The sequence below is a fragment of the Zootoca vivipara genome, chromosome 1, assembly GCF_963506605.1.
Source record: "Zootoca vivipara chromosome 1, rZooViv1.1, whole genome shotgun sequence".
Taxonomy (NCBI): domain Eukaryota; kingdom Metazoa; phylum Chordata; class Lepidosauria; order Squamata; family Lacertidae; genus Zootoca; species Zootoca vivipara.
Window position 1 is genome coordinate 107,102,273 of NC_083276.1, and position 14,008 is coordinate 107,116,280.

The following is a 14,008-nucleotide window of genomic DNA, read 5'->3' on the forward strand; positions in this document are numbered from 1 at the left end:
GTAACATTACGCCAGCTGCTCTTGTGCCAAAATTAGGCTAAATCAGATGGACATAACAGAAAGCATTGCTTCTAATGCTATTTTTGGACCGCAGCTTGTTCTCTTATCAGATTCTGCTTAGCATAATCCAATTTCATATGATGCAAATTGTGCTACTCCCCCCCACCCACCCCAAACAAAAGTTTAGTTTAATACAATTGTATATGTAAATTTAGAGAAGTCACATTAAGAATAAAGTGTTTTGTTAGTGTAGTTGTAGCAATCCAGTTGTGGTAAGGTGAGTCTAGCATAGCAAGGCAAAACAATTTGTTACTGGAAAGAGACTGCTGGTGTTTTTAATAAGTTGCTGATCAAAGGAAAATCAGAAATTTCCTCTGAATAGTTTCCTTGATACTAACAAATCAGCGTATTTAATGGCACCCTTCATTTTTCGTTCAGCATTTTTGAGGTTTGTTTTTTTAAAATTATTATTTACATATTCTGGTTTTGCGTGAATTTTGCTATTCCAATGTTAATCCCAACATTCTGAAATCACACAAAGAAGTAATAATAAAATGCAAATGGTAGTGTTCTATTTACTTTTAATTTCATATTTCCTGGCCACAACTGCTGAATTTCTTGGATGTAATTTATTACAAAAGTTTAAGTAAAGTGTATATGTGAATAGAATCACTTGTGTTTTTCACATCTTAAGAGCTGTTACATGGAAATAAAATATTTATCCTAACTATTCTCTATGCTTATATTTATGATGCTTGCTGCTTTTTACCCACTGTGCAGGCAGAGTACAGTTATCCTGATCTAGTGAAAGCAAGCCATGAATGGAAAAAGGTATGGGTCTGCCCTATGATCACCACGGTTTGTTCTTTAAAATCCAGGCATCCAAATTCAAGTTTATTCTGGGAATATAGCTAGTATAGAAAATACCATGTGCTACTGATCTTCCCCCACTCTTGCCTTAATATAGACAGACAGAAAGAAAAGGTAGATGTTAAATTCATCAATGTTGGCTTTATTTAATGTTATAAGGATGCATTTTCTTCTGTGCTGTGCCTCCCCAGAGCTTTGGTTTTTCTTCTCAGTGCCGGGGGGTCCCCTCACCTCCCATTCTTGCCTGTTTTGAATTCACACCTAATGTCACTAACAGCCACACGTAGCAAGTGGAGCTGATACTAACATAATGCACTTGTGATACACTTTGCTAAAGTAACAAATAGGAACTGTCACAATTATAGAATGTTCTTAATATTTTACTGTGTTAACAAATAAGTGATTAATATATATGATGGCTAACGTCCAAAAAAACTCCCACAAGAAATAGACCCGGGTATCACAATATGACTTTATTACATTTAAGACCAGGTGTCGACAATTTACCTTGCATATAAAATGGGGGGGGGAACCATGATTTTATGGCACATTGGCATGAAGTTTCACAAAACTCAAGCCCTGGTATTATCAAGAAGATTGCTACCCAGAATACTGCTCTTGGTAAAATCACTTGCATTGTCGTGTTTTCAAAATCTAAGGCACATAGGTATGATCACGTTTTTGTTGCAATGAGTTGGTCCTTTGAAAAAATGATGCTGATGGTACCTAAAACAATTGGATGGGAGCTCTTCTTTATAAATAAGCACTTGTTCCTGATACTCAAAAGTGTTCTGCCATCGCCAACTTGTGGGATCTGGCTTCATTCACTAGAAAAGAGGTGTAAGGAACAGATGAGCCGCTCCTGGGTCTGAATGCAGGAGGGGCAGCCAGCAATAATTCAATTTTTAGAGGGTTGTTACCAAATGATGACAGTTTATAAATTTATATACTACTTAGTATGGAAAGATGTCTTGTTTGTAATATAAAAAAAAGTTCTGGAAGAAGCACAATGTGGTGGCGCTGATTCTAGAATTTGCTTTAGAGCTATTCTAGATTATTTCCCATGTGGTGTTGATGTTTAAAAAGTGTGTGCCTTAAAAGTTCTGAGTTTCCATCAAATACTTCAGCTTTGAAATTACTGACTCCAGTCTTGACTGTGTATGACAATCAAGCAGAAATTAAAGAATTCCCCCCCTCCTATTGTAATGAAATAATGTGTAAATCCAATTTAATCTGATTCAATAGAGCAACAGTCACTTAAGAAGAAACTGAGACTACAGCACTTCCAACAGTTCTGGCACACATGCCTGGCGCCCTAAGCTTTGCACAAGGGAAACTCTTGCTCCCCTCACTGTGTCTAATTGAGACACAGAAGACAGAGAAGGGAGTGGGGGGAGGTCAGGTCAGCTCCTGCTTGTGTGACAAGAGACCTGCAGATCTTTGGTTCATATTCAATGGACTGTGCTATAAAGGAATTGCAAAAATGATTATCTCATTCAAGTATCCATAGAAATCCAATTCTACTGTCTTAAGCTCAATGAAAGATGAAGACAACACATTAGGAAAGTGCTCTCTTTTCCCACCTACCCCAGAAATAACTTCACAAACCGGTTATCAGCATGAGCAAAGCAAAGTGGCTCCCCAGTCTTATGACAGCACAAAACACTGCTTGATGAAGTGGGTCATATGGGTGTAAATATGGTTATGAGCCAATCCTCCAATCCCATGATCTTTATCCGTATACCACTGGAGAGAGAGAGAGAGAGAGAGAGAGAGAGAGAGAAAGATATAGTATGAAACACAATTTATGCAGCGCTGCAATAGGTTTCTGTTGATGCTGCTGCTCTTACTTCTATTTCCAACCCCCAACCCCTGGAGCCTTATGATCAGAGCAGAAAATACATTTCACAATACGGCATAAAATAGGCTACCAGTTTCAGATGGATAAACAGAAATGTAAGCTTTTGTTGGTACTGAAACCAAATGGCAAGATTCCTTTCAAGGTTACAGTGAAATTACTTGAAATGTCAAAAGTTGGTCAAATGCCCTGTGTGTCTAGGCTAAGCGTGCTTAAATCCAGTCTGACTTACGAAATTGTGCCCATTATTAAGGGTATATGGGTCACCTTGCCACTGGCTTCCGTAGGATGTGGATTACATTGTTTTCTTGCAGATCTGACTTCCCAGTTGGCTTCAACATGACTATTCTAACATAACGTTTTGAAGAAAAGTTAGTTTAATTGGTTATGAGTGAATGGATATGCCAGTTCTCACTCTCAGGAGGCTGGAAGACTGAAAATAAAGTAGCAAGTTCCCTCCTCTTAGAAAGAAAGAAAGAAAGAAAGAAAGAAAGAAAGAAAGAAAGAAAGAAAGAAAGAGGACAAAAGTCCCCATATGTTAAATTGGGTTTCCCCCCCTGGTAACTGGAAATAGTAAGTGCTGGCAAGGAACACTCAGTAATAGAGGAGGGGAATTCAAAAGAAAATTTCTCATTTTCAAAACAAAAAGCTTGCCTCCTGGTTTTGTGAGAGCAATGCTCAGGGGAGGCCTATCAATGAGACAAAGCAAATCCATTTGCTTCAGACAGCAGATCCGCTTCCTCCCCACCTCACCACTGCATTCTGGCAGCAGCATAGGCAGAGCTGCAGGTGATGCTACAGTTAGTGGTGGGGCCAGCGGCAGCATGGGTACAACAGTGGGGCAGGGAGGGGTCGGAGGTCTGGATCTGTGGGTGGGGGCAGGGCTGGCATTGGAGCATTTTGCCTACAGCGGCAAAATATCTCAGGTGCGCCCTAACAAATGCTACATCATGGTGCATTGTTGTTTCTAGGAAATTCCATTGTGGGGAAGAATATGGGTGTCCCCATGTATTCCAGTTTAGTTCAGGGTGAGTAGTTCAATACACGCTTTGTAAACACATACAGTTTACAACTATATACAGTGTACCTCAGGTTACAAACACTTTGGGTTACAAATACTTCAGGTTACAGACTCCGCTAACCCGGAAGTAGTACCTCGGGTTAAGAGAACAGAAATTGTGCGGCGGCAGCAGGAGGCCCCATTAGCTAAAGTGGTACCTCAGGTTAAGAACAGTTTCAGGTTAAGAATGGACCTCCAGAATGAATTAATTTCGTAACCAGAGGTACCACTGCAGTTTAGAAGGCAAACAGTATGCCTAGCAAGCATCTTGGGAACGCTTAACACGTACCATTGCTTGGAAATCCACCTCTGCGTCAACCAGAGCTTTTGAAATTTGGGCTGCTTGTTGAAAGTGAACATTATCTGGGAAGGACAGAGAAAATACCACAGATAAATGCAAAATATCATCTGCAAAGCCATAGGGCAGGGAACCCAATGACCAGAGCTGGACCACAGCTCTCCAGCCCAGCTAATAAACATGCACAGACTAACAGAACTGTCCTTAAGGTTGCATTGTTATGCTGCTCCATTGTGCTTCTGATTTGTCAGGGGCAGAACTACAAATGTATGATATATAATGATATCGAATTAAGAGCAGCTCACCATCTGCTGTTCCGTGGATCAGGAGGTACTCAACTTCTCGGAACTTTTCAGCTCTTGCCATAACTGTGGAATTCTAAAACAAACAACCAGAAGTTTCAGTTATAGTCTGCCTTTGAGTGGTTCCAAGGGCAAGGTGGCACCCTCTCATTCCATGGATAGAATCCAACAGGACTAGAAGCAGAGTCTTAACAATGGTACCAAGACAGTATCTTCCACAGGATCTCCACCTGGGAACAGCAGTCTAGTTTACAGTTCCTAGGGGGAAAACGGGGGGCTACTGTCCGGCCCTCCACATCTGCCATCTGAGGCAGCTGTCTCACTTTGCCTAATGGTAGGGTGGCCCTGATGCAAGCCTGCATACAGTGGTACCTCCGCTTACGTATCCCTCTGGTTACGTAAACTTCGGGATACGTAAGCAAATCCGAAAGTATATTTCCGGGTTTTTGTCATGTGTGCACACACAGAAGCGCTCTACCACCACACGTGCGTGCGCAGAAGTAGTCTCTATGGTTGCGAAAGCCTCGGGATCCGGCCAGACCTCCAGAACAGATCCCACCTGCAACCGGAGGTACCACTGTGTAATAAATGGTACATTGCATGAGAAACGAAATTCAGATATCACATCCTCCAGCAGATTCTCTCCACACCTGCTGTTAGCATTAAAATGGGCCACCAAATGCCTGATTTCACTTGTCAGCCTATTCTAGGATCTACTGTTGGGCTGGAAATCATGCACCTGAATCTTCAGTGATCCACCTGCTGAGCTTGATGGCACCAATCCCATTGTCAAAGGGGAAAGAGCAAATATGGAATCTATCCCCAAAGCTAAAAGCCAGTGTTGTCAAAGCATGGTATGCTGACCATCTCTTCAGTGTGGCCTATTTTTTCCCCAGGCTGCAGTCACAGATACATAAACACATCATTCATTCTCTCATGTTGTACTGAGCATCTCTGCAAAAAAAAGGTATTACGCAGGTGTTTTTGCACTGCCTTCCCATATGGTTCCCTGATGGTCCCTCGTGTGGACTTAGTGAAGCTGTGCTTTGGATGGGAAATGGTGCAGTAATCTAGAGCATCTAAGACAAAATAACAATAAAATAATAAAAACACATGCAAACAACTATTCAGTCTCTGACCTCATTTTTCTCACTTCTTGACAGTCAGCAAACTCTTGTACAGGTAGCTCCCAAAAATCAAGTAACACAAAAATTCAGTCACCATTCCCAGGTCTTAGTCATTAAGCAGAACCTGATGAGTTTAACACAGTGTTTGTTTATGGAATAAACTACACCATAGTTACAAGGAGGGAACTGAGCTCCATGCTCCAAACCAAGAGTTACAAGGGATGCAGTGAAATCGAATCTTTTGTAGGGAAAAATCTTGTTGCATGGTTATATAGTTTGCATGAACCCAAGTGCAGAAATTCTCCGTTGCCCTTTGCTACACTTAGTTGTAAGGCCACTGCAAGGGGAACTGGCTTTGTGAAAAGATCACACAGCAGTCAACATTTTATCAGCACTCAACAAACAAGTTAACATTTGGCTGGAATCTGAAGGTCTCTCTCCCTTCGGCATATTTCTTGGATAATAGAACAAATGTCATATCAGTACAAGATGGCATATTTACAAAATTGTACCCTGTTTTGCATAACCTAATGATGCAGCAGTTCTTGAGGACTGAACATTTCAAATCTGCTAGCAGAAGATTGCCAAATCTATGACTGCTTCAAATACTTGCCAACAGCATTTCAAATTCAGAGAGAGCTGCAAAACAACCTCTTTCACAAGTTTAACAGTCCCCCCCCCCCCCCGGTGCACGCTCTCCTGGTAGCCTATGACATCACCATCTCCTCCCCTCCCCAAATCATCAGCTTTGTCTCCCCCTCCCCTCCAGCTCTTAACATGTCAGTCCAGTTTCCTTCAGGCATTCTCTTTTTTCTGGGATGGTTTACACAGTTTTTACTGTTTTTTTGTGTCCTTCCTTGCTTTTTCTACACAACACCGCAACTGACCTTTCTCATCACCTTCCTCTCTTTTACAAAGCTGCTTAATGTGGACAGGGCTGCAATTTAGGTTTAACCTTCTTAGGCACATGCAAGCCTATGGATACATACAAAATATCAGGCCTTATTACTGCTGGTGTTTCAGCACAAGTGCAGGTTTTTTTGTGCGTTAAAGAGGGTAAGCATCCTGTTAAGATTAACAGCAAGCCTGCTCTTCTCCTAGGGCTGGTTCACACATGTTTTGTCATCTGATAACTGCCATATCAAGCTATGACTTGCACATGCAAAAAGGCCATCTCAGATAATCACACCACAGACAGAATTGTCACAACACCCTACATCATCTCAAAACAAGAATGGCTTCCAATGGAAGTTCACACACTCAGTGGCCAGGCATCAAGTGCATGTTAATCAAGTGATGCACGTGCATGTGTGAACCAGGTCCTAGATCAGCCTTTTAGGCTATATTCTACCTCCTCCACCTCTCAATAACAGTTGCTGGCTATCACAGGTAGGGAGGCTGCCGTTACACTCGGGTTCTGTTCTCTGGCTTCCCACGGGCAGCTGGTTGGCTACTTTGGGAACAGTGTTGGAGCAGACAGACATTTGGCCTGATCCAGCAGGGGCTCTTGTTACGTCCCTTCCCAACCTGGTGCCCTCCAGGTGTTTTAGACAACTCCCATCAGCTGCAGCCAACCTGGACACTGAGCAGGGCTGATGGTAGTTGTAGCTCCAACAACATCTGGAGGGCACCAGGTTAGGGAAGATTGCCTGAAGATGCCCTCGCGTATTCATCTAAGCAGAGAACCCATTTAACAACAACACAGAGGTGGTTTACTGCTGGTTGCTGAGAGGGAAAGTGACACCTTCACAGAAACGACTTCTGCCTCTGTAACTATTAGATTACAATAACCATACCATTATTACACTGTCTATAATAGACAACTTAAAACTTGTACTTGTTTAGTTCAGCCCGATGTGTATTTACTCTCAAAGCTGGCTTAATGGGGGAGGGGAAACCCCAGGTGAGGGCACATACAGTCAAAACGGAGTAAGCTTATTCTGGCACTGATACTGCCTCACCAGTACCAGCTTCGAGTTACTACTTATTTGGTTTAGTTGGATAGCTGAAGAGAAGGTTGATATATGGCCAAGGCTGGGGATAGGAGTAGCAGTGGGAAGAATAAAAGACAATCTTATCACTTGGATCCATTTTCTTTCCTGAATTCAAGAATGTATACAAAACTGAAATTTGGCATGCCTCGATTTTTGTTCTTTTGTTCTTCTTCTGAACACTTATACAGGTCTTGCATTTTATGCTGTGGCTTGATTTTTTTTTTTTAAAAAAAAGAAGACATGAAAATAAATGTGGCTAGACCAGGGATCCCCAACCTGCGGCCCTCCAGATGTTTTGGCCTACAACTCCCATAATCCCTAGCTAACAGGACCAGTGGTCAGGGATGATTGGAATTGTAGTCCAAAACATCTGGAGGGCCGAAGGTTGAGGATGCCTCGACTAGACCAGGCATCCCCAAACTTTGGCCCTCCAGATGTTTTGGACTACATTTCCCATCTTCCTCGACCACTGGTCCTGTTAGCTAGGGATCATGGGAGTTGTAGGCCAAAATTAATACAGAATGCGGCAGCTAGAGTGGTGACTGGGAGCGGCCGCCAAGACCACATAACACCGGTCTTGAAAGATCTACATTGGCTCCCAGTACGTTTCCGAGCACAGTTCAAAGTGTTGGTGCTGACCTTTAAAGCCCTAAATGGCCTCGGTCCAGTATACCTGAAGAAGCGTCTCCACCCCAATCATTTTGCCCAGACACTGAGGTCCAGCACCGAGGGCCTTCTGGCGGTTCCCTCGTTACGAGAAGCCAAGTTGCAGGGAACTATGCAGAGGGCCTTCTTGGTAGTGGCACCCGCCCTGTGGAACGCCCTCCCATCAAATGCCAAAGAGAAAAACAACTACCAGACTTTTAGAAGACATCTGAAGGCAGCCCTCTTTAGGGAGGCTTTTAATGTTTAATCCATTATTGTATTGTATTTTTCTGTTGGAAGCTGCCCAGAGTGGCTGGGGAAAACCAGCCAGATGGGCGGGGTATAAATAAATAATAATGATAATGATAATAATTATATTATTATTATTATTATTATTATTATTATTATTATTATTATTATTATTATAGTTAGGGGATACCTGGACTAGACTGTCACCCTGCAGCACACTTCCTCAGTTAATTTAGGTTCCAAGAGAACTGGTAATGTCATTGTCACAGGCTTTCACTTTTTTCTTTTTTAAAAAGGTCAAACTTTTGCCTTGTTTGTGTTCCTTGTACTGGCATGCAGTCCAGTCCCATTCCCTGGCAGTTTGCAATGAGATGACAGACAACTGGGGATTAAGAGCCCTGACTCTTTAGTCCAGCTATGAAGGATCAGATCCTATTTCCATTCCCAGTACCTTGCCATTGCTGAACTGCTACTTGCCCCACACCACACCACTGAACCATTGAATCCTATGGATCTTGGGGAAAGCCAAGAACAAATGAAATGGCCAGGTAAAATAATGCCAGGTGCAGGGCCGTCTTAAGCATACCTGGCGCCCTGGCGCGACGGATCCCTCCGGCACCCCCACCCTGCCCCATTTCCCAGCGCGGCCGGCGGGCGCAGCGTGGCTGCCGCCTAGAGGGCCGGAGCCCTGCGCAACCCAGTCTGGCCGTAGGGCTGGCCCTGGGCCCTGTTGCGATGCCCCTGCGCGCAGAGGCGGCCCCAGGCCCGCACGCCTCCGGAGAGCGGCCTGAAGCTGAGAGGTGCGCCTGGGGCAGCCTCCGCCGTGCCTCTCAGCGGGCGCAGCTGCACCCCTGGTGCCCTGCACCACCGGACCCGGGCCTAGAGACGGCCATGGCCAGGTGCCTCTTTTTTGCCTCTCTGGTATGGTTAGCCACAGCAACTAAAGTGCAACTGTGCTACAATTAATCCATCTGACTGGACTCTTCCTTGATTGCCTTTAGAAGCAACTGCCACCTAAAAAACCATGTTTGACAGATTTACCCATCCCTAGTCAATCTTGTTTTCTCTTCATTTCTCATTTTTCTGTGCTCTGCATTGGTCTGCCATACACACACACACACACACACACACACACACACACACCTCGTGAAAATTTATCAGTATTTTTATGTGAGTTTCTCCTCTCATACACATTTTGCCCAATGCAAACATTATTTCCCCAAAGCAGTTTCCCCTTAATATAATGTCTTTTTGTTTGCTATTTTCACAAATAAATGCATTTTCATGCACCGTTTACCCTAGTATATGCATTTTGGAACTCATTATTTCTCCGGAGAACCACATTGCAAAATTTTAAGGAAGGGCAAATTTCAAAAGGTGGCTATGTTTAGGGTTGCTTGTTGTTTCAGAAATTGCAAATTGGATAGATTAGCTTTGAAATGTGAACTGAATCAAATTCATCCCCATGTTTAATTCTTTAATAGAGGAGGGATATAATCCTAAACATGATGACCTGCTTAGTTGGAGGGGGAGGCAGAAACGTTGTTTTCTTAGAACAAAGATACTGGGGGTCATGGAGGAGAAAAGAGAAATCCACCCTAGTTAACTTCCTATGGCAAGAAGAGTCATTCCCCCTCCCACTTGACTCTTGTAACATGAGTTGAACAAAGTGCACTGAAACAGTCAAATCAGTATATGTACCCCTCCCTCCTCCTAGTTTGCAGCCTCTCCAATTTAATCCTCTGAGTAACACATTGGAAACCTTTAGCTCTTTGGTACTGGCAGTTTCAACGTGGACACTGCCAGCAATAGATGCCGCGCCAAGAAAACTCGACTCCTGGCAGAAAAGGATTATACAGTCCTCTGGTGCCATCTGTGCCGTGAAGTTGCAGAGTGACATTGTGCACCCAGAGCACTAACATTTCAATCTGTAGCAAGTTAAGAGACTTTTCATTTGCAAAATTGCCGTGCGGATCTGCTACCCCTCAGGCTGCCTGAACAGAACCCCAAGATGTTCAGCAAACAGGAAGTCAAAATAGAAAAGTAATAAGGACTGGGGTTGGGAGCAGGGAGGAAGGTGGTGATACGTCAAAACTATTTGGATGAGGAAGTTTACACAGAGTCCATAAATCACTGAGAGAAGGTGAGGCAGCAAAAAGGTCCAAAACTCATTTTACTGTATCAAGGATTCCCCACCCTTTTTGTTATTTTATCTCCTGAAAAGGGCAAAAAAAGAGGCCCATACGACTATCAGACTTGAGATCTCAAGTGCATACTTTTATGTGGATTTATCCAGATTTGTGCGCATTTTGTTCTGGCTTGTGGACTCCCTGGTCCTGAATGGGGTAACTGTGCCCCTGAAAGACCAGGTGCGCAGCCTGGGAGTCATTTTAGACTCACAGCTGTCCATGGAGGCACAGGTCAACTCTGTGTCCAAGGCAGCTGTTTATCAGCTCCACCTGGTACGCAGGCTGAGTCCCTACCTGCCCACTGACTGTCTCTCCAGAGTGGTGCATGCTCTAGTTATCTCCCGCTTGGACTACTGCAATGCGCTCTACGTGGGGCTACCTTTGAAGGTGACCCGGAAACTACAACTAATCCAGAATGCGGCAGCTAGACTGGTGACTGGGAGCGGCCGCCGAGACCACATAACACCGGTCCTGAAAGACCTACATTGGCTCCCAGTACGTTTCCGAGCACAATTCAAAGTGTTGGTGTTGACCTTTAAAGCCCTAAACGGCCTCGGTCCGGTATACCTGAAGGAGCGTCTCCACCCCCATCGTTCTGCCCGGACACTGAGGTCCAGCTCCGAGGGCCTTCTGGCGGTTCCCTCACTACGAGAAGCCAAGTTACAGGGAACCAGGCAGAGGGCCTTTTCGGTAGTGGCTCCCACCCTGTGGAATGCCCTCCCACTAGAGGTCAAAGAGAACAACAATTACCAGACCTTTAGAGGGCATCTCAAGGCAGCCCTGTTTAGGGAAGCTTTTAATGTTTGATGGATCTCTGTATTTTAATGTTTGATGGATTTCTGTATTTTAGAATTTCTGTTTTGTTGGAAGCCGCCCAGAGTGGCTGGGGGAACCCGACCAGATGGGCGGGGTATAAATAATAAATTATTATTATTATTATTATTATTATTATTATTATTGTAGTTTGTGCAGTCTGCACCTAATACTATTTACTCTCCTGGTATTTATTAGCATCCCATTTGCACCCAAATGAGATTAGGGCAGAGCATGCAGGATTATTTCATTATCTTAACCTCAGACAGGGTGTGGGGGTGTGGGAAAAACTTGCCCAAAGCCACCCAGTAATTTGTTCTACTTCGTGGTTTTTAGTAGTATAATGAGTCCTTTAATAAAAACAGATACCAGTTTTACCATGATAGCATCACAGTTGTTTGGGTGAATGTTTAGCAGTACCTTCTAGCCCTGGGCTCTGCCCCACATCTCTCACTTTCAATCTTTGGTGAGAACTAAACTCTACATGCCAGTGTTGGTCTGCTTCACACATAACACTAAACCATTGTTTAACTAACCTCAAGTTTTTTTCACAGACAAACAAACAATGGATTGTCTCTTCAGTGGAAGTGAACGTACAAATGGGAATACAAAGAGGGTTGCGGAATAGGAGGGATGGCTTCAGAATTGGGGGAGGGAGGAAGATCCAGGCAGTTAACATGATGGTGCTCTATGTGCAAGGTTGTGGTGTGAAGATTAAAACAGGGCTGAAAGGGGGACTGCAGAATAGGAAAGAGAAGTGGCTTCAGAAATGGGGATAGGAAGGTGAAAATGGAGCTTAGTAGCTGCATGAGGTGGGAAGGACTAGGGTTTGCCATGGGTTACATGCTTACCTCATAGTTAGGCAGGTTATCACTTTTTTCAGGAAGACCCATGTAGCGTTCAGTATATATAGAATCTGGGGGGGGGGAGAGGAGAAAATGCGAATAAATATTGTAAAATGATATTATTTTAAGGGCAGTTTTGCATACAACATGCAGGTTGAGGAGAAAAAGAAGAAACAAACAAGATAAACCAAAGAAGAAAATGGAAACAAGTCGGGCGAGTAACCCCTGATCAGGAAATCAGATGTCAGTAGACACCAATTTCTAATCAGCAAAATTACCAGATGTAATGATAAATCATTATTTTTTCACGGTCAACACCCTTTGGCCCTCCCAGGCTCTTATGAACTTATTAACCCAGTTACACAAACCCAACTCATTCATACTATACATGCACATTTTATTGCCTTGATATATTTCCATTTTTGTCAGAAAACTTCACCTGGGGAAAAAAGAGATGTCATGTATCATATATAGGCAGTTAACCCTTCTGCTTTCTGGCCTCCTAACCTGATACATAGGCTCATAACAAGCCATTTCCTCTACTTTTGCCACTTTGTCCTCATGACTGGGAGAAGATGGAGGCCTCCACTTTCCCAGGCTATTGTAGCAATCAAGAACAAGCAGAACAGTTAAGTGTCTATACATACACAGCAGATGGTCACTTAAGGTTTTGTTGTTGTTGCAAAAGCAAGCGATCAATATCTAGCGGTGTGCCAAAAAATTCTCTTTCATCCCTCCCCCCTGAACTTTCCCCATTAATTAATAAGGAACTAATTTATATCCAGAAAATATCAAATGGGAGATAAAATTTCAGTGAAATTCTGATGGGTGGGGTGGAGTTTTTGTTGAACGTATCTTACTTTTGAGGTGGTTAAGAGCTGTTCATGAGCGTCCTTTCTATCATTCTACAAATCATCTCTACAGTAGCCTGCACTCAGCAACTTTCCTAGGTTCCCCACATTTCCTGAAAACTTCCTGACATCCTCAGCTGGGCTTTCCTATAAGAAGGCAGGGTACTTGCCTATTGCCATTCATTGCAGAAAGAAAGGCTAAAATGAAAGGCTTCCCTTAAAATCAGTGAGTAGATTGACCTCAGGTATTCAGTATCCACCCTCCCCAGTATTCCATATTTCAGTTGAAAACACCTGGAACAGCATAAGGCAACACCTGTCATAGGGCTTTTTTTGAGATCATAGGCTGCTGGGAATGCTTCAGAAGAGCTGGAAAATGTTCAGCGGTAAGAAGAATAAATACACATGCACACTATCCGATAACCTCATAATGGTAAAATATGAATTCCAAAGCACTCCATGCAAAACAAATAAACAGAAGAAAAACCAAAAGCCTCTTTTACTGACCAGGAAAGCTTTGGAGGGCAGGTTTCAGCACAGCACTGCTTTTACCCTACAAATGTTCCCAGTCAAGTCTTCATATGCTAAAGCTTACTAATAGATATTGGACCCTTCACTCTACCCTGCTACCATGATGCCAAGCTGCTAGCTCTTGCCTTTTCCTTAAGGGTAGAGACACAGGTCACCTGGGCCAGTAGGTTTCTGCCCTACACCAGCATTTGCCAGATGTGTCTTATTTGGAGGTGGGGAAGTTCTCGAGTTTCAGTAAATTCCAAAAGGTGGAAACAATTGTGGGCAATTTGAAGGAGTGAATTGTTGCTTGTTCAGTCATGCTGCTTTTCACACCTGCTGAACAGGTTTTGGTATTGTTTCAAAAACCTGGAAAATCTTTTTTGACAGAGGTATC

At 43.4% G+C, this 14,008-nt stretch overlaps 1 protein-coding gene across 2 annotated transcripts in view; it reads right to left on the reverse strand.

Moving 5' to 3' along the window:
• Nucleotides 1-224: 224 nt before the first annotated feature.
• The window catches only part of DPP4 (dipeptidyl peptidase 4), a 59,551-nt gene continuing 45,767 nt past the window's right edge, over nucleotides 225-14,008 (reverse strand). The window contains exons 23-26 of one of the 2 annotated variants that reach the window (XM_035132535.2): nucleotides 12,257-12,321; nucleotides 4,392-4,464; nucleotides 4,078-4,151; nucleotides 225-2,616 (exon numbers count right to left, since the gene is read on the reverse strand). In XM_035132535.2, coding sequence (XP_034988426.1) covers nucleotides 2,518-2,616; nucleotides 4,078-4,151; nucleotides 4,392-4,464; nucleotides 12,257-12,321 — 311 coding nt within the window. In that variant the 3' untranslated portion in view covers nucleotides 225-2,517. The remainder of the gene's footprint in view (nucleotides 2,617-4,077; nucleotides 4,152-4,391; nucleotides 4,465-12,256; nucleotides 12,322-14,008) is intronic. The other variant, XM_035132551.2, reaches the window with a different exon arrangement.